This window comes from Schistocerca cancellata, chromosome 1 (genome assembly GCF_023864275.1).
Source record: "Schistocerca cancellata isolate TAMUIC-IGC-003103 chromosome 1, iqSchCanc2.1, whole genome shotgun sequence".
Taxonomy (NCBI): domain Eukaryota; kingdom Metazoa; phylum Arthropoda; class Insecta; order Orthoptera; family Acrididae; genus Schistocerca; species Schistocerca cancellata.
The window spans coordinates 701259559-701280596 of NC_064626.1; the positions used below are offsets into that span (position 1 = coordinate 701259559).

At 45.0% G+C, this 21038-nt stretch overlaps 1 protein-coding gene across 1 annotated transcript in view; it reads left to right on the plus strand.

Annotated features, from left to right (window-relative positions):
- LOC126184583 (uncharacterized) overlaps window positions 1–21038 on the plus strand; it is a 499786-nt gene that overhangs the window by 112759 nt on the left and 365989 nt on the right. Inside the window, exon 3 of the mRNA XM_049927020.1 lies at window positions 13688–13957. Coding sequence (XP_049782977.1) covers window positions 13787–13957 — 171 coding nt within the window. The 5' untranslated portion in view covers window positions 13688–13786. The remainder of the gene's footprint in view (window positions 1–13687; window positions 13958–21038) is intronic.

A 21038-nucleotide genomic window follows, 5' to 3' on the forward strand; every position in this document is an offset into this window, starting at 1 on the left:
CCTCTGTGTGGGCTCTAATCTCTCTGATTTTATGCTCATGGTCTCATCACAAGATATACGTAAGAGGGAGCAACATACTGCTTGTGTTCTCAGTGAAGAGATGTTCTCGAAACTTCAACAAAAACCCGTACCGAGCTACTGAGCGTCTCTCTTGCAGAGTCTTCCACTAAAGTTTATCTATCATCTCCATAACGCTTTTGCGATTACTAAATGATTTTATAACGAAGCGCGCTGCTCTCCGTTGGATCTTCTCTATCTCTTCTATCAACCCTGTCTGGTAGGGATCCCACACCGGTGAGCAATATTCAAGCAGTGGGCGAACAAGTGTGCTGTAACCTACTTCCTTTGTTTTCGGATTGCATTTCCTTAGGATTCTTCCAATGAATCTCAGTCTGGCGTCTGCTTTACCGACGATTAATTTTATATGATCATTCCATTTTAAATCACTCCTAATGCCTACTCCCAGATAATTTATGAAATTAACTACTTCCAATTGCTGACCTGCTATATTGTAGCTAAATGATAAAGGATCTTTCCTTCTGTGTTTTCGCAGCACATTACACTTGTCGACGCAAGTCCGCCGGGCGGATTCGTGCCGGGGACCAGGCGCTCCTTCCCACTCCGGAAAGCGGTGCGTCAGACCGCTCGGCTAACCGGGCGGGCAGCCTCTAGTATTTAGAAGTGGAAGAGTGAAAATTGCAGAAGATCTTGAGAAAATCATCCATCCTGTTATGTTGCCGTCTAATCACCAGGAAGCTGTGCTGTTACAGCATAAGATCTTGAGAAAATCATCCATCCTGTTATGTTGCCGTCTAATCACCAGGAAGCTGTGCTGTTACAGCATAGCAGTGCTCATAACCGCGCTTTGAAATCGATCCTCCCGTCTCTTTCTCGGAACTTCCGTGGCGTCGAACTATGTCGCATTCGCAGCAACGACCAGAATCCACACACTCTTCGCACTGTGCGGCACGCGAGACAAGTTATGCCTTTGTTAATATGGAGAATATTCTGATGTTGATCAAGACAATGAGATGGAAAATGATCCGTAAGTCAGCGTACTGAGCCGGCCGGATTGGCCGTGCGGTTCTAGGCGCTGCAGTCTGGAGCCGAGCAACCGCTACGGTCGCAGGTTCGAATCCTGCCTCGGGCATGGATGTGTGTGATGTCCTTAGGGGCGACTGATGACCTCAGAAGTTAAGTCGCATAGTGCTTAGAGCCATTTCAGCGTACTGAATGAATTTAATCCGCGCAAAAGAAAACTCTCTGTGACTACATTTGAGAGGGGCGTTCAATAAGTAATGCAACACATTTTTTTCTGAAAGCAGGCTTTGTTTTATTCAGGATTCCAATACATAATATTACTCCCCACTATTATGGCTACAAGACCCTATTTTTTTTAACATAATCCCCATTCAATGCACGGCCTTACGCCGCCTTACTGGAAGCGCTTGTAACCAGCAGGGTACCACTCTAGTGGTCGAATTCTGAGCCAACGTCTTGCTGCGTCAGTAACCTCCCCATCATTCACGCATTGCTTCCTTCATCCTTCAGTGGGCCAAATATATGGAGGTAGAATGTGCGAGATCAGGATTGTAGGGTGGATGAGGAAGAGCAATACAAAGACGTTTTATGAGCGTCTCTCTGGTGCGTAGACTTGTGTGAGGCCCCGCGTTGTTACGCACAAGGAGAAGTTCATTGCAATTTTCTAGCGATGAACGCATTGAAGAAGTCCCAGACTGCAGGAGTCACAGCTGTGTGCGGCCGGACACGCGGGAGATCGGACAGGTTTGCGCTACCTTGCGACGATGACAGATGCCTCGCCCAACGACTCGCCGTGCTTTTATTCACTGCCAGGTCTCCGTAGACATTCTACAAGCGTCTGGAACCGCACGACCGCTACGGTCGCAGGTTCGAATCCTGCCTCGGGCATGGATGTGTGTGATGTCCTTAGGTTAGTTAGGTTTCAGTAGTTCTAAGTTCTAGGGGACTTATGACCACAGCAGTTGAGTCCCATAGTGCTCAGAGCCATATTCTACAAGCTCCTACGAATAGCTGTGACACTTTGGTTTACCGCCAAAAGAAACTCAGTGACAGCCCTCTGCTTGGAACGCATCTCCGTTAGAGACACCATTTTGACGGCTGCGTATAGCGCTGCCACCTATCGGAATTTCATGAAACTATAGAGGCTGAACCTGGAATACTGCACGAGATCCCACAACAAATACCGCTTTTTTTCAACCGAAACTGGCAGAATTAAAAAATGTGACGCGTTACTTTATATCCCTCGCAGTAGGTCTGTGGGAGACTGAATTCAGTAACGACGCATGGCAAACAGCGACAGCGCATTTCAGTTAGAGTAATGCACTACCATATATAGATAGTGGTTATCAAGGAAATTATTTAGTAAGGTATATACATAAAATCATAGTAATTTGTAGTTTATGATGCCGTACAGTAGTTGAACACTTAGTCTAGCTATTCGAGCTTTTGAGAGTATTGTAGTCTTTATCTGTTCTTCGTCATTCGAGAAGATAATTATTTCCGTTAAGAACAATGTGCATACAAGCACTCACGGATATCTTATCTTTTGGAATTTCTTCTCGAACAGTACGCAGGTTATGCCGTCCGGGATGCTAGCCGTCCCAAAAATACTCCTGTAAAAAGAGGTTTCCGAGAAACCACGTGTCCGAACTGTTGCTGGCTCAGTGCCGTGAATTACTTAAGACTGGCATTATCCGCTGAAGCTCTCTCAGAGGCGTACTTACAGCAGTAGCATCTGCTCCAACTTTTTAATATGTAATGACACAAACATTCAATGTGGCAGAAACGCGAGGAAAAAAACTATTGTCGCATTCGTAAAATATAAACCTACTCTATCTTGGAGTGATTGTAAAACACCAAACAGGTAAAAACAATGGCCATACGAGCGGCATTGCTGTTGAGCATAAGCCAAGCTCAGCCTACTCTGAGGTACACAAAAATCCAACATGCAAGTGTTAGCACAGCAAAGACTGTGCGAAGAAATCTTCCGTGGTTTTGCTAACGTACGTCCATGCTGACATCATTGCAACAATTTTTTTTATATAATGTAATACATTGTACAGTGTGGTCCATACTTGATGAAGCTCATTCCCGTTCTGGATTTTTCGCTCTCTGAAAAACTGTACTATGAAAACTTAACACTGAAGTCCTCTCGCATTGATTTTAACGGTCGTTGGCACTGTTGTGCCTCACTTGTTCAAAGTAAATCGTATGTTGAACTAACGGCCCAGATTCCTTGGTATCTTTTATTTATAAAACAGAGAGCTACCATGTTACTTGTGGTCACAGATTGGTTTACTGAGGAGCTGAAAGATATGCTTGATCTCTTATTTAAATATGATGAGAACTAAATGCAAGTAAATAACGGCAGAAGTGCGATTTCTGATGTTTTCTCGCCATGGTTCATTGATAGTTTGTTTGTGGGTTCATAGATGCGTTGATGATTCCATTTTGCACCATTTCGACACCTGACCTAGTCTTTTTCAGTTCTTCAGCGGTTCTGAGGAGTCGTCCCTTACGTACTTGATGACTGGACTGAAACTAGCCCGTGAAATGGTTCAAATGGCTCTGAGCACTATGGGACTCAACTGCAGTGGTCATAAGTCCCCTAGAACTTAGAACTACTTAAACCTAACTAACCTAAGGACATCACACACATCCATGCCCGAGGCAGGATTCGAACCTGCGACCGTAGCGGTCGTGCGGTTCCAGACTGTAGCGCCTTTAACCGCTCGGCCACTCCGGCCGGCAGCCCGTGAAATATAATTGGCTGTAGGAATATGAATGTTTCACTTTAAGCAACATTCTGAATTCGGCGGAGTTTGTTAAGATCCTTATTACGTCTGAAAGTCTAGTGATATCTAGTCTCTGTAGCACCAATACCTCTAAATATGATACAGCGAATACCAAATTATTAAAAGAAATGCTAATTAAAATAACAAGTAAGACATGACTATTAAACGATAAACTGTGACATTTAAATTTAAAAAATTCCTGTATGTTCATGTATCACAGACAGTAGCTCAGCGCGTCTGTAAAACAGAAGCAAACTGCGGCGAGACAGACCACAGCTAGAACCAACAAGCATAGTTAACGATCTGTTAGAAGGAAAGCTGGTAAGGAGGGACAATAATCACGAACAACACAACCCCTAGCGAACGTTTAGAGCTGGTTCCCTCAACGTTTTGGCCGGGACTTATCAATTCCTTCTCTCAAACCAGAAAACCTAATGTTCACCTCAAACTAATGGTCAGGTGGAGTCCAAGCAGCGTAAAGCAAATCTGTGTCTGAAAAACGTATGTGCTCTCCATCACCTCCCCCGCCCCCCTTTCCAATGAAGTAAAGAAATGAAGGATGGGAAAAAAAGTCTAGATGGAGTCCAGGCAGGGAGCACACACAGAACGATTGCCCAGAGCACCAGACCCGACAAAGGAATCAGTCGTCAAAACTTTGAGCGCAAAATGGAATTTTCAGCTCTGTTAGATACCAGATTACATGCATCAACGTATGCATTGTTTAATTATAATATCTAAATTTTATTGCCATTCACGGCTAAGACCTTTGCAAGAGACTGATCGTCAGCCTAAGCGTGTTACCTCTCCTCCACCTCTTTCAGCAGATGGTTTAACGATTGTGGCTGCACTGCAGGTTCGAGAACGTTTTCCCATTCAAACTAGTCATCATTTGCCGCCTCTCTACCTCTATTCCCTCGTACACTTTCACCCGTGTCAGTTTTCGCCACAAGTTCTGACATTCGCTATATACAGATCTTGCTCATGGGCGACCTACGGGGGGTCACTCCAAAACAAATGCACACTATTTTTGTAAAAATACAATTTTCATTCTGCATGTGTGAAAGTTTTACAGTGTGTAGATACATTTTTCCCGCTTGTTTTCAAACTTAGTTCAACCTGTTCCCGTGAGTGGCGCCGTCACAGCATGTCTTCAAGATGACTGCTACACTTGACGTTCGTCGGAAGGAACGTGCTGTCATAGAATTCCTGTGCTGTGAAAACGAGACAGTGGGAAACATCCGAAAGAGGTTCAAAAAGGTGTATGGAGATGCCGCTGTAGAATGCAGTACAGTTAGTCGGTGGGCAAGCAGGTTACGTGATGAAAGCGCGCACGGCAATATTGAGGATTGTTCTCGCAGCGGCAGGCCTCGTACTACACACACTCCAGACAATTTGCAGAGAGTTAACGAATTGGTGACTGCTGACAGACTCATCACAGTGAACAAATTATCACGCTACGTTGGGATAGGGGAAGGAAGTGTTTGCAGAATACTGAAAGTGTTGGCGTTAAAAAAGGTTTGTGCCAGGTGGGTTCCCAGGATGTTGACAGTGGCTCACAAAGAAACAAGAAAAACGGTATGCAGCGAACTTTTGGAATAGTACGAGAATGGTGGAGATGAATTTCTTGGAAGAAATGTGACAGGTGATGAAACATGGCTCCATCATTTTTCACCAGAGGCGAAGAGGCAATCAATGGAGTGGCACCATACAAATTCACCCAAGAAAAAAAATTAAGTGGAACCACCATAAATTTTGATGCATATGTGACGACACTGAAGAAACTTCAAGCTCGACTGAGTCGTGTTCGACCACATCGGCAAAAGCAGGATGTTTTGCTGTTGCACGACAATTTACGGCCACATGTCAGTCAAAAAATCATGGAAGCGATCACAAAACTCGGATGGACAACACTGAAACACCCACCTTACAGTCCTGACCTGGATCCATGTGATTATCATCTCTTTGGGAAACTGAAAGAATCTCTTCGTGGAACAAGGTTTGAAGATGATGACTCCCTTGTGCACATTGCCAAACAGTGGCTCCAACAGGTTGTTCCAGAATTTTACCGTGCGGGTATACAGGCGCTGGATCCAAGATGGCGTAAGGAAGTTGAGAGGGATGGAAATTATGTGGAGAAATGAAAATATTGTTCCTAAAGGATGTATCTACACACTGTAAAACTTTCAGACAAGTAGAATAAAATACGAATTTTTTAAAAAAATAGTGTGCATTTCTTTTGGAGTGGCCCTCGTGTGTAGAAATCCCACAATTGTGGCGCCTCTGGCGTCCCTCTCAGCTTGGCGACTCAAGCGGCGGTTTCTTTCGCTTGAGCATGAAATCGGCCCTGCGTAGCTATAGTTGTACTCAGAATTTATGAGAGCGCTAAGACAGGTACAGAAGTTATTCTCTGTTTTTTTTTTTCTCTCTCTCTCTCTCTCTCTCTCTCTCTCTCTCTCTCTCTCTGAGTCATTTCATCTTACAAGTGGGCGCACTCTCAGCGCCTCTTTTCTATGTAAATGAGTGACACCATATGTAATTCTCAACTATATCTTACCTGTGGCCCACTTCTAGTGAGAATAACACAAACGAGATTACTTCACTAGCTTCCCTGACGTACCTTCATATCTTTGTTCGTGACTAGGAGTTGGACCTCTTTTTCGACACTGATCTCGCGTTCATGTCGGGATTCCATACACACAACAGATAGTGGTCTCACGAGCTGTTAGTTGTCCAGAAAGTGGAAAAAAAGAACACACAAACGAGCACCCATAGCAAATATCATTTGTGTGTATTGTGGACGGACGTTTTAAGGAAACGAGTTTCCTTATCTGCCAAATGTAGCGAGACTACTGTACTGTAACACCTAGTACAAGTAATTTGACAAGTTTCGAGAATTTCTTTGTTTCACAGCTGCGAAACAAGTTGCTGCAGTAAAGTAACTCTAAAGACCGGACAAATAGTTTCACACATTGCACCTTACATCCAGCCACACTCATGAACACTTTAGTAACGGTTTGCGCTTGCTAAACAAGCAGGAGAAGGAACGCGCTGTTCTTGTTTCGGTCATTCCTGTAAATGGAAATTTGTGGTAAGGACTATGGGATCAAACTGCTGAGGTCATCGTTCCCTAGGCTTACGCACTACTTAATCTAACCTTAACTAACTTACGCTAAGGACAACACATACACCCATGCCCGAGGGAGGACTCGAACCTCCGACGGGGGCAGTCATTCCTGTCTCGTCTCATAATACTACCTGGTAAAAGTTCCAGTCTGACAAATAAAACCCATTAATTAATCGAGCAACGATTTTGTAAGCCACCTGTTTCATCGATGAATTACGTAAGCTTTGAATTCATCCAATAAATCTTAGTCTGCCACATGCTTTTCATACTACCAGCTTTTTTGTTCCACCTAAAATCTTTCCGGACACTTTCTGTTAGCCGTTTTAACGATTGTGACGGTTTTCACTGACTGATTAATTCCAAATGTAATCAAACGATACTTCGTCCCCTCACCTATTCCTGTGCAGTACGTTACGTTTGTTTATGTAGTGAGTCAGCTGTTAGTCCGTGGGTCTCGTGTATCCTCATCACAGAATGACGAAGACGCTGAGGTGTTTGATCTACTACCGGGCGACGGCATGAATATAGGCGCGTACGCAGTAGGCCAACGAACGACAGCCAATGGCTTCGTAAGGCCGAAATTTGCTTAGTGTGTACGGGCGGCAAACTGGAACCGTCGAAGCGGTTGGCCTTTGTTGCGATTCGGTTTGCTGGCGGCAACGTCAGAGCCAGGTGGTGGTTAGCGTTGGTAACACTCTGCAAATGTGGACGCCGGTTCGGTGGCTGGATTAGTAGTGATTTGTTGTGTCTATGGAACGGGTGCGTATTTAAGTATTTCGGGACTGCCGCAAGTCGCAGTTAGTATGTTTTATTGACAGGTTTCGATCTTTAATTTGACAAGAGCATCATCAGAACTTCGGAATTTACAATTTGAAGTAAAGTAGCTGGCTGTTAAATTACAGAGCGAAACCAGTGAATGAAACATACGGAGTGCGACTTGTGGCTGTTCCGAAAAACTTAACCTGAACAGTCGCTTTTTCCTCCGCACGCAATGTCTGCTCTCGCTAAGGCTGTGTATTTATTGTGTTTAAAAATATTGGAATGTGGAGAGAGCATTAAAGCTGATATAGTTTTATCGTGAACGGTAATTTTTATGGGCCCTACGAACTGTTCAAATGGTTCAAATGGCTCTGAGAACTATGGAACTTAACTTCTGGGGTCATCAGTCCCCTAGAACTTTAAACTACTTAAACCTAACTAACCTAAGACATCATACACATCCATGCCCGAGGCAGGATTCGAAACTGCGACCGTAGTGGTCGCGCGATTCCAGACTGTATCGCCTAGGACCGCTCGCCCACCCCGGCCGGCTCTACGAACTGTGATTATAAAAATAAACTGAAAAGACCAGGCGCTTGGAGGGAAATAACTCGATGTCTTTACTGGCATCTTTTCCCCACGAATGACAAAGAGAAGAAACAAAACTGGAAGTGACGAATAACTTTTTGCTGTAGGTACAGCTCTCCTAAAAGAGGTGTTATCTTTGGAAATTTAAGGGCCTCCACAGTTGAATAACAATTGGAAATCAGTAGCTTTCATTAGAAAAAAAATTACGATATGGCCTATATTCCAAGTCAGCTTTAAGGCAGACATTAATTTTGTCCCATCACTCACCTCCCTACTTTTCAAAAGAGAGGTCGCCCACCAGCGTCATTGTTCTTTTATGACGATTAGCTTGTTACAGTAAAATAAATGCTCCACGTGAGACGACTGCTAAATCCTCATCTTCCATTATAAAATCGGCCGGTGAAATTGTAATTAAAACGCTACTTTCTAACAACACCAAAACGGGAGCAACGTCGGCAAGTTATCAGATCGAACTGCGATTCCACATGACCGAATTCCTTGAACCCAAACCCTTGGTTGGTGTGGATGAGAAGCCGAATGCCAATGTATTGGCGACCAATGTTCGGCCGAATCCAGCCTCTGCCGTTCACTGGCCTTCGTTGGCCTAGTTTATATGCGCCTTTTATGACAAACCTTATGGGAGGCGGAGCCCGACAGAAGCCGTACGCAGCGCTGGAGGCCGCTGAAGGCGCCGACTGCGATGTGCGTTCACCACGGTGTCAAACGGTATATACGTCCGCCCAAACCTAGACGAGGGCAGGTCGCTCCGCTATACGGAGTTCTTCGGAACGCGAAGTGTTTACGGAACGGTTGACTCGCAATTTCTCCTGCGAAGACACTCGCCGCCCTCTTCACTGGCCAAGACTAAACTCCGAACGTAACCATTACGTTCTCCAGCTAATCCATCCGCGTTTAGTCATTGCGGGCTCGAACCTGGACTCTCGTTCTGCGCGTGTAGCGACCAGTGTTTGTTTGGATCTTGCGCTTTACATAATGGTCTATCTATCCTCAGTAGGTTATCGCGCATTTAGTTATAATTCTTAGGCGTGAGACTTTCCTTTGTACAAGAGAAATATTAGCGTACAACCTCCTCGAGCCTCCGATGTTATCCAGCGCATAGTGAGCAGTAAAGATTCTATAATTCTGCCCTGGAGTACACCTGAAGTACTCATCTGACTATTGCCGGCCGGAGTGGCCGAGAGGTTCTAGGAGCTTCAGTCTGGAACCGCGCGACCACTGCGGTCGCAGGTTCGAATCCTGCCTCGGGCATGGATGTGTGTGATGTCCTTAGGTTAGTTAGGTTTAAGTAGTTCTAAGTTCTAGGGGACTGAAGACCTTAGCTGTTAAGTCCCATAGTACTGAGAGCCATTTGAACCATTTTCGAACCATCTGACCATTTCTCAGCGTAAAAATAACGTGCTAACTTCTGTTGGGCACGCAATTTTCGATCAATTCACGAATCAGCTCCGATATTCTGTAAACTTCTATTTTCTTCATTAATTCAACTACTGTCTTGCGTTCTTGTAATTCTATACTTGTAACAGCAATATAATTTTTTTACAAATCCATACATATTATAAAAATAAATGTATGTATGTTTGTGTGTATGAATGTATGTTCCACGTCTCCTCCTAAACCACTGGGCCTATTTCAACCAAGCTTTGTACACGTGTCCCTTACTGTCAGGCAACAATCACTGTGTGGGTAAGAACCACCTGCATAATATAGTTCACGAAATATGAAGTCACAAACAATGAGACGCGAGCAAAACGCGGCATCATGCTTGACATTTAAGTTTATCACTTCTTTGTTACTAATTTCTTTCTTTCACTTGCTCCTGTGTCCCGCAATGTTCGCAGGGTCGGCGTGGTTACAACGGATTTGGCAAGGTTATTTTAAAGGGGTGGCCGGATGCCCTTCCTGCCGCCACCCTGTACCCCCCAGGACGGAATCAGTGTACCCCAGCTGTCTGCGGCTAGTGTAAACCATGAAATAGTGTGGAAGTGTTACAAATGTCTGCGTGTCGTGTAACTGAGACGGGGTGTGGGAACCAGCCCGGTATTCACCTAGCGGGATGTGGAAAACCGCCTAAAAATCACATGCAGGCTGGCCGACACACCGGCCCACGTCGTTAATCCGCCGGGCGGATTCGATCCGGGGCCAGCGCGCCTACCCGAGTCCAGGAAGCAGCGCATTAGCGCTCTCGGCTAACCCGGCGGGTTTTCTTTGTTACTAACTCTACTCGCAATATGTTTCACAGACAGTATCCACGTATTCAACTCAATGTACTTAGAAGTACATCACTGTGCGACACATGTTTCAATAGATATGCGTGAAAAAGTGCCGCATTATGAATGAAGCTGTAATAGATTGATTATTTACCGCTGAGACACTCCTACAGTCGAGTCAACTTAAGGAGTTCCTTATACCTGGCTGCGCTTGTGACAACTTTCAACTACGAAGCGCAAACGGCTGTAGTTGAAAACGACAACCGTCTATAGAGCTATTAAGAAGCGTTGCCGTAGAGACATTGACAAAATCTCGTTGCACACATTGGAAACAGCTGCACCCATCATACAAAAACTGTTCAGGATCACCTCACACAGACTCTACTACAGGAGAACATAAAAGGTTTTGTTTCTAATAGAGAATTGACAAAATGAATGCTCGGGCAATGCCGAATTTGCAGCTAGTTCTATATAAACCTGGCCTATTTTAGCCCTGATAAATTCTTAATTTCAAAGAGTGTATGCCAGTCAAAAGCTTTTTCTAAGTCTACGGCGGTTTACGGTTGCTGGAAGTTCTGATTTAAGAAAAGAAGGCAACAAGTTTAGGAAGTGTATGTTGTCATAAAAGGAGAGCACAACAGAATGTTGTGTTGAAATAAATCACCTCTTAGTTGCGCTCTCAAATTACACATATAATTACAAAAACATTCTTAAGCCATTCTCCTGAAATGCTCATAAGCTTCAACTTTATAGAATGGTCCCTATCATTATCTGATACAAAGGTGTTGTACAGTCTCTACCCTAAGCCTCTCTCATGCTTACGGTTGCAACACTCATCACATAACGATCTTCCACTTGATTATTATCTACTTAAGTCAACTCTTCTCTGACTATAAGATAACTTCACTTACTCTAAAATACGCTCTAAGACAGAAAAAAAACGACGCACCACGAAACAATTACCGAATGGGGCAGATATCAGTAGATGTGATTACCCGTACAGAGAAACAAATACAGTAACTACAATTTCAGAAAAATTGGGTGATTTATTCAAGAGAAAGAGCTTTACAAATAGAGCAATTCAGTAACGCTTTGGTCCACCTCCGGCTCTTGTGCAAGCAATTACTCCGCTTGGCATTGACTTATAGAGTTAGTGGATATCCTCCTGAGCGATATCGTACCAAATTCTGTCCAACTGTCGCATTAGATCTTCAAAATCCCGAGCTAGTTGGAGCGTCCTGCCCATAGTGCTCGAAACGTTCTTAATTGGGGAGAAATCCCGCGACATTGCTGGCCAAGGTAGGATCTGGCAAGCACAAAGATAAGCAGTAGAAACTCTCGCCGCTGTCTGGAGCGTTTCCAGACACGACTCTCCCTGGAATCTCCTTGAATGGAGTCGACCGCCTTCAGTGATAAGCCCCGCTTACAACTGAGTACCGATGTCTAGCGAAGACACGTCTGGAGATACACTGGACAGCGGTGGAATACCAACTCCACTATCGCCCAAGAACCAGGAATGACGGTTTGGGGTACCATTTCTTTTCATGGCAGGATCCCTGCGGTTCTCATCCGTCGAGCCCTTACAACATAGTGATATGTCGACGATATTCTACGCCCCACTCTGCTGCCCTTCATGGCAAGCAATCCTGGGCTTACATTTCAACAAGATAACGCCCGCCCTCACACGGTGAGAGTTCCTAGTGCTTGTCTTCGTGCTTAACAAACCCTGCCTTGGCTGGCAAGATTGCCGTATCTCTCCGCAATTGACAACGTTTGGAGCATTATGGACAAAGCCTTCCAACCAGCTCGTGATTTTGACCATTTAACGTGCCAAATGGACTGAATGCGACACGTTGTACCTCACGACATCCAATAACTCTATTAATCAATGCGAAACCGAATATCTGCTTACATAAGGGCCAGAGAAAGATCGACACGTTATTGTCTTGCTCAGCTTGTGAAACTCTTGTCTTTATGAAGTCATCCAATTTTTCTGAAATAGTAATCATTTGTTTTGTCTGTACATGTACATCACATCTACGGATTTCCGTCCCATTCGGACAATTGCTTCAGAGTGCGTCCTTTTTTCGTCATAGAGTGTATAATAGTGAATTGTAAAGGAGTGGGAAACCAGCAAGCAATTACATTAGCTTATCCAGTGCTCGCTGCAGCCGCAAAACGTCGCGTTAAGCGAGAGTATATATAAGTCCAATTGCTGCCTGTTCTAAAGCTCTATAAGCGTTTGCCAACGCTATTAACCTGTATAAGTGGACACATGTGTAACTTGAACGCAGCTTCTCACGTGCAACTGAATAAAGCAAATAAATAAATTCAGGTGCACACATGAAGACTAATGCGACGGCAAGCCATTTCTATTGACAGTAGCAGCGACAGCGACAGATAGCATTGCGGCTGAACGCCACGTGCGCTACACACACATTGCTATCTGTCGCTGTCGCTGCCAGTATCAATAGAAATGGCTTGCCATCGCATGAGTCATCCACCGTGAACCTGGATAAAGCAAATAAATAAATTCAGGTGCATGCATGAAGAGTCATACGACGGCAACCATTTCTATTGATACTAGCAGTGACAGCGACAGATAGAAATGTGTGTGTAGCACGCGTGGCATTCAGCTGCAATGCTATCTGTCGGTGTCGCTGCCAATATCAATAGAAATGGCTTCCCATCGCATGAGTCTTCACGCGGGCACCTGAATTTATTTATTTGCTTTATCCAGGTGCACGGTTGAAGGCTCATGCGATGGCAAGAAATTTCTATTGATACTGGCAGCGACAGCGACAGATAGCAATGTGTGTGTAGCGCACCAGGCGTTCGGCTGCAATGCTATCTGCCGCTGTCGCTGCCAGTATCAATAGAAATGGCTTGCCATCACATCAGTCTTTGCAGGACGTGTTTTGAGACAAGTATTACCCATATATTTCTTCAATACACTGCTTGCGTGCCTTTACCACCTGTCCATTAATACTCTGAATGTCGGACCATCTTTGTCTTTCGACGATTGCCAAGTATCACCAGCCCCTCCTCGTACACCTAGTTTGAGTGAATTCCCGCAGTGTGTCGTCGGCAGCGCAGCCGTCGCCTGTCCCGGCCTGAGCTGACGGCAGGCGTGGCCTGTGGTTTGTTTACAGCGGAGGGAGCGCCGCGGCGGTCGCGGGCGCGGTCCCCCAGCAGCGGCGGCGGCAGCGGCAGCGCCAGCGAGCAGGTTCTCATGGCACGGCGCGCCGCCCATGGCCAGCTGTGAGGGCGCAGGCGGGCTCCTGCACCACTACCACTACCACGACTACCAGCAGCACGAGGCGGCCATGGCGGAGATGCCGCACAACCCGGCGGCGCACGAGCTCAAGCGCTGCAGCGCCAAGCTGGACCTGGCGCGCGAGCGCAGCTTCGTGCGGCACCAGGTAGGCTCGCCGGCGGCAAGCGCGTCACGCGGTCCTCCGCTACACAGAGAGATCAGGAAAAAAAACAACCAAGTTAAAACACACAAAATAAGACTCACCACGAAGGAACTATCCGAAAGGGACAGAAATCCTTAGGTATGTTGTACATGTAAAGCAAACAAATTATCACAGTTTCAGGAAAATTGGAGTTGGTCCGCCTCCTGCCATTATGCAAGTGTTTCCTGGCTTGATATTAGTTGACAGAGTTGTTGGGTGTCCTCCTGAGCCGGCCGCGGTGGCCGAGCGGTTCTAGGCGCTACAGTCTGGAACCGCGCGACCGCTACGGTCGCAGGTTCGAATCCTGCTTCGGGCATGGATGTGTATGATATCCTTAGGTTAGTTAGGTTTAAGTAGTTCTAAGTTCTACGGGACTGGTGACCTCAGAAGTTAAGTCCCGTAGCGCTCAGAGCCCTTTCAACCATTTTGTCCTCCTGAGGGACGTTGTGTCAAATTCTGTCCAGCTGGAGCATTAAATCGTTAAAATCCCGAGGTGCTTCGAGGCCCTTCCTTAATGCTCCTAACGTTCTCAGTTGGGGGAGAGATCCAGACACATTGCCGGCCGAATAGGGTTTCGCAGGCACGTTAATACAAGTAGTAGAAACTCTCGCCGCGTATGGGCGGGCATTGTTGTTGTTGTGGTCTTCAGTCCTGAGACTGGTTTGATGCAGCTCTCCATGCTACTCTATCTTGTGCAAGCTTCATCATCTCCCAGTACCTACTGCAACCTACATCCTTCTGAATCTGCTTAATGTATTCATCCATTGGTCTCCCTCTACGGTTTTTTCCCTCCACGCTGCCCTCCAATACTAAATTGGTGATCCCTTGGTGCCTCAGAACATGTCCTACCAACCGATCCCTTCTTCTAGTCAGTTGTGCCACAAACTCTTCTTCTCCCCAATTCTAATCAATACCTTCTCATTAGTTATGGGCGGGCATTATCTTGCTGAACTATAAGCCTAGGTGGGCTTACCCTGAAGGGCAACAAAATGTGCTGTTGGATATCCTCGACGTACCGCTGTACTGTAAGGGTCTCGCGGATGACACCCAAACCAGTCCTGCTATGAAAATAAATGCCACCACAGACAATCGCGACTCATGGTTGTCGGGTCATACGGCGAGCAACAGTCAGGTTAGTATCTCAACACTTTCCACGGCTTCTCCAGTGACGTCTTCGGCCTCGAATCTCATTGACTGGAGTAGAAATGTCTTCAGTGATAAGTTCCACTTCGAAATCATCCCCCACGACCTGCAAAGACAGATCTTGAGACGCGCTGGACGGTGGTGGGATACCAGCCAGACTGTTGCTCGCTGTACTACCTAACAACTAGGAGTGATGGTACGGGGTGTCACTTCATTTCATAGCTGGACCGTTTGGTTGTCATATGTGGCATCCTTACAGAACAGTGGTACGTCGACGATATTCTGCGCCCCGTTTTGTTGCCCTTCACGGAAAGCCATCGTGGGCTTACTTTTCAGCAAGATAAAGCCAGCCTGCACACGGTGGGAGTCTGCTTGTCTTCGCAGTTGTCAGACCCTACCTTGGCCAGCAATGTCCCCGGATCTCTCCCCAGTTGAGTACGTTTGGAGCTTTATGGGCAGGGCCACCCAACCAGTTCGGGATTTTGAGGATCTAATGCGCCAGTTGGATAGAATTTTGCATGACATTCCTCAGGAGGACATCCAACAGCTTTATGAATCAATGCCAAGCCGAGTAACTGGTTTCGTAAGAGTCAATGGTGGACCAACGCGTCATTGACTTGCTCAATTTGTGAAGCTCTTTCTCTTGAATAAATCATCACATTTTTCTGAAATTGTAATCACTTGTTTCTTTGTACATGTACATCACATCTACCGACTTCCGCCAAATTCCGAAACTTCCTGCGTGGTGGGCCGTTTTTTGTTGTCTTAGGGTATATTTTATTTCTTTGCACGCTCATGCCTGTAGTCTTGGTACATACTGAAATCCACGACTCACAGTACCGTAGTGCACCACTAGACGAACCAAACCAAAAGCGCCACACGCAGATAAACTGAAGTAAGTGATGTAAAGTCGTGTGGTGTGAATGGCTGGGGGAATCCAAAAGGCAGGTTCAGCCGCCTAATTAGAAAGTTTTCTCCTATCCTTCACGCCCGAAGTCACCTTCCGTTCGTGAAATATAAGACCTGTGTACGTAAGTGTCTATCTGAAGTGTAGGTGACTTAGTGGTTTTGTGTGTAGCGTAGCGCCATCTTTGTGTTGCAGATGATGAGATAAGGGAGAGAGACTGAAGCCTGGTGCCGGCATATTGCCTATAAATTTGAATACGTGTACTAACTCGTTTATGGCAGCAAGGGAAATGAAAACTACCTTATTGACCGGCACAATCACAGTAATTTCGAACGAAATTACTAGCTTTGGCCACCCACAGATCTAATACGTAAACAAAGCTGTCATCAAACCAAAGATTTGTTTGAGCACCACAGTGCTTGAAGCTTCTTGGCAGATTAAAACTCTCTGTTGGACGCGCACTCGAACCTGGGACCAATGCCTCTCATGGGCAAGTGCTCTACTGACTGACCTATCCGAGCATGATTCACGACCCACTCTCACACCTTTACTTCCACCAGTACCTCATTTCCTACCTTCCGAACCTCACAGAAGTGTAGAAATCAACCCGCGATCCGCTGCGGAGTGAAAATTCATTCTGGCAACAATCTCTTAGGCTGTGGCTAAACAATTTCTTCGTTATAGCCTTTCTTCCAGGAGTGCTAGTTCCGCAAGGTATGCGGGGAAACTTCTGGGAAGTTTTGAAGGTGGGAGATGAGGTACTGGCGGAAGCAAAGCTGTGAAGGCACGTCGTGAGACATGCTTGGAAAGTTCACCTGATAGGGTACTTGCCCACGAAACGAGAAGGTACCAGGTTCGAGTCGCGGTGCGGCACACACTTCTAATCTGCAAGGAAGTTTAAAATCAGCGCACACTCCGCTGCAGAGTAAAAATTCGTTCTAGCCACAGAGCTTCGTCTAGCGGCGTGCTACAGTACTGCGCCACGGGGATTTGACTAAGTCCCAAACGTGCACGCGCAAACAAAAAACAAAGTAACTGCGTAATTTTATAAAAAAGCGACAATTGAAATTTTATGGTTACATCTCGTAGTTTTGGCTTCTGGATCACAGACCACTGTTACTTGTGCATACATCTACATCTAAATCTACATGGTTACTCTGCAGCTCACAATTAACTACCTGCTGAGAGTACAGGAAAGAGTCGCCACTAGGGAGTCCTTGCGTAAATGTTCTCGAGTAAATTGCCTCGTCAAATTCGGATAAAATTCCGATCTTCTACCAATGCCTTCAATCATCGGCGTCACGCTCACACTGTGAGCTATGTCCTTACCGTATGGGAAGTTAACATAGATACGAAGGACTTCGCGACGCAGTACTTGGATAAAAACCATTCGTGATGGTCATTTTTTTGCACGTAGGTGTCGACAATATCTGCTGTATTAATTGTCTTTTATTTTTCAAACATATTTCCCTGACCAGTGTCGAGAATTGTCGATCAACATCTGTGGCTAGAGCACATAAATACAGGGTGTTACAAAAAGGTACGGCCAAACTTTCAGGAAACATTCCTCACACACAAAGAAAGAAAAGATGTTATGTGGACATGTGTCCGGAAACGCTTAATTTCCATGTTAGAGCTCATTTTAATTTCGCTCAATGGAGCACGTTATCATGATTTCATACGGGATACTGTATCTGTGCTGCTAGAACATGTGCCTTTACAAGTACGACACAACATGTGGTTCATGCACGATGGAGCTCCTGCACATTTCAGTCGAAGTGGTCGTACGCTTCTCAACAACAGATTCGGTGACCGATGGATTGGTAGAGGTGGACCAATTCCATGGCCTCCACGCTCTCCTGACCTCAACCCTCTTGACTTTCATTTATGGGGGCATTTGAAAGCTCTTGTCTACGCAACCCCGGTACCAAATGTAGAGACTCTTCGTGCTCGTATTGTAGCCTTCAGCTACGTCATTTGCTACGACCTAGCAAGGCGCCATTACCAGTTTATATTGAGATTGTTATTAATGTACCGTCAAGAGCGATGTTCTCCAATTATGGATTAAAGTTAAGTATTACATCAACTGCGTACTTTATTTGCTACTATAATTCCCTTAACAGTTCCAGACCTCACGCCAGCCTGCGTGAGCTTTAACGCGTGCATTTCGGCCTCCTCTAGCAACACGATGTTGGCTCTTCTGCCAACACATCACAGAGTTCGATCACTTTGTAGAAGATTGTTTCCTATACCAACATACAATTAACTTATAAATAAGAGGTTATAAGTTGATGGGTTTTTGAACCGTTTGACTACAAATGCTCTAACCGCAGATGATGGGCGGTAATGCCCGAAACTGCTCCGAGGAAAAGCTTTGAATAAATAAGAAAATCGTACAAGCTGCTTTTGTCGATGCTTAAAGTATGGAAAATGGCCTTTATCACATACATCGAAGCCACACGCAAAACTTCAAAGCTTTTTTAAAAAAAGTTCTCGGTTAATTTACTGCATCAAATGCGGGTAAAATAAAAGCTTTCGACGAAAGCCTTTACATTCGTTGTTAATAATGCCTCTGATGACCATCACGGAGACTATCGTTGAAAGCACGGAATTTTATCCGACATGGCAAGTTAGTCGAGAGCTTTCGTAATACAGATAACGAGAAATTTCCTTAGGCGTATAAATTGCAAGATTCTTTTCTTTCGTGTCCTCTCTTAAATATGTCTCTTAACTTCAGATCAGTGTAGTGATTTGGCACGGAGTGTAATGACATAACGTAAAAGGTGAAACCCTATGCCGGCCTAGTCCTCTGGAATAGCGGCCAGAGACCAGTTTAGTTTAACATCTTCCTTCGATTGGTGGAACAACGTTAGCAGCGCGACGGCCCTCTACTTCGGGCCGCACTGTGCAGAGATTTGACATTTGAACGTGGCTCTGGCACAAGATCTGCTCATCAGGCCAAATACCGGTAATCACAAATTGTTCTAGCATTGGGTTTCGAACTACCTACCTCTGTATTGAGCGGCATGCACTTGCAAGCGTTTGCACCCTCAGGTAGCGTACAGATCTTAATGGTAAGTACTTACAGAGTCCCTCCGTCTTCTTCTGAAGGTACTGTCATCAGCGAATTGCAGTCTCAAACTCAAGCGTAAAAGCTGTCATAGTTACACCCTATTTTTGTTAAGAGATTTCCAGTTGAGCTACTACTAATTGATGCTTATCCGTTTGCGCACATGTTGTATTATTTCTTTTACTTGTTGTACCGAGCGTAAACGCGATATGTTTGGACAACTGTGTATACCCACCAACGATTCTGCACCCTCGGCATGGCTTCGCCTTTGCATCGTTATCCGCCACTTTTCAGGGTTCCTGTACAACCACGGCAGCCTACATCCGCAACGCATAGGTCTGCAGTACAGCGAATTAGCCTTGTAGCCAGTCCTCTTCACTGTTTCCCTGTCCATTGCAGCACGAGGGGTTTACAAACCTCCTGTTCAAATAAATGTAGGAAAAAAACACGTGGAATTAGCAGAGAACTGAAATCATGAAATGAACCTGCAGTGTTCTTAATATCCGATGTAAGGAAGGTTTCCATATTCTGCGAGAAACTAGCATAAGAATTGCTAGGGCCTCCTACGAAGAAGAAGAAGAAGAATGGGGCTACGATTAAATCGATCTTAAATAAGTCCGAGACTCATCAGCGTCATAACATTGCCCTTAGGATTTGAGCAATGCTTGCTTATTCTTTTAGTGTAGCAACTCAAATACGACAACTGTTTGAGCGCAAGACATGGAAAGGATGTGAGCCTTCTGGGTTTCGTCTCTAGCTGCTTTACTCGAATCCCGATGTCTGCATGACACAATTCAAAACAGTCACTGGACCTTCTTACATTAACTGAGTAAAATTAATACATTTTCCTATTTACAGAACAGATGCTGATACAGAGTCAGACAGTTAACTGGAGATAATATTGGAGATATGAAATATGACGAGTTCTGCAATAACCAAAGAAAATGCATTCAAAGTGTTATCGTAGAAAACCATCTAACCGATTCTCAGTTTACTGGAAGTGTTTGCTCACTGTGGAGTTCATAACAAAAGTGTCATCCGTCCTGTACTTGTGATTCTGGAGTCAGCGATTGAGTACTAACCTCAAAATTGTTACTTTGATTTTACAAACCATTGACTATCGAACTGCTGAGTCAAATATAGAAGTCGCAAGGTCACTGCTTATCCCATTCACCCACACTGTCGGCTCGTCATCTTCCCAAATCTCGGTTAAAAGTGGTATCTATTAACAGCACTCTTTCAATCAGGTATGTTCGTTTATATGTAGCTGTACTCTCCGGTTTTCTGGACAAACATAAGAAGCAACCGAGAGGCTACAGTAATAAGTGCTGTATACTGTTGCTACGCCAGCAGCAGTTCTTGAACGATGAGTGCTTCAGTCACTACAAATAGCTCAAATTGCGTTCATTGCTCCAGTGAACCAGCCCATCATTCCTAAGCGGTCACGTGAAAATGACAGTAAGTTTCGTTGCCGAAAATCTGGGCTTATCTAACGACTCGACCTGGTGAACCACCCGAGAAGAATTTAAACAATTCGATTCAATAAGAAAGCAGAAAGCTTTCGAGATTCTCCACCGTAATGTCACAGTTTGTCATCAATCAGTTCGGAAGCAGTGAACACCAACGACGACGAATCTCGCATACAGAACTAAACAGAAGTATTAATCCACACATCAGTTTTCTATTTTATAGCCTTATTGGCGACGAGAAAGAGAGAGCGGTAAAGTCGCTGCAACAGTAAAACACGTTCGATAATGCACGAAGGTATCGGTTTCTATAGAACAAATAAATGGAACAAACATTCTGTTAGGAAAAAAATACGTTCATTTCGGAATTATCAGTCGATCTCATTTCCAAAAGATGAAGTTTATTACCAACGTATTGTACTCTGACGCCAGAGTCTATGTACGAAAAGTTTCTTAGTT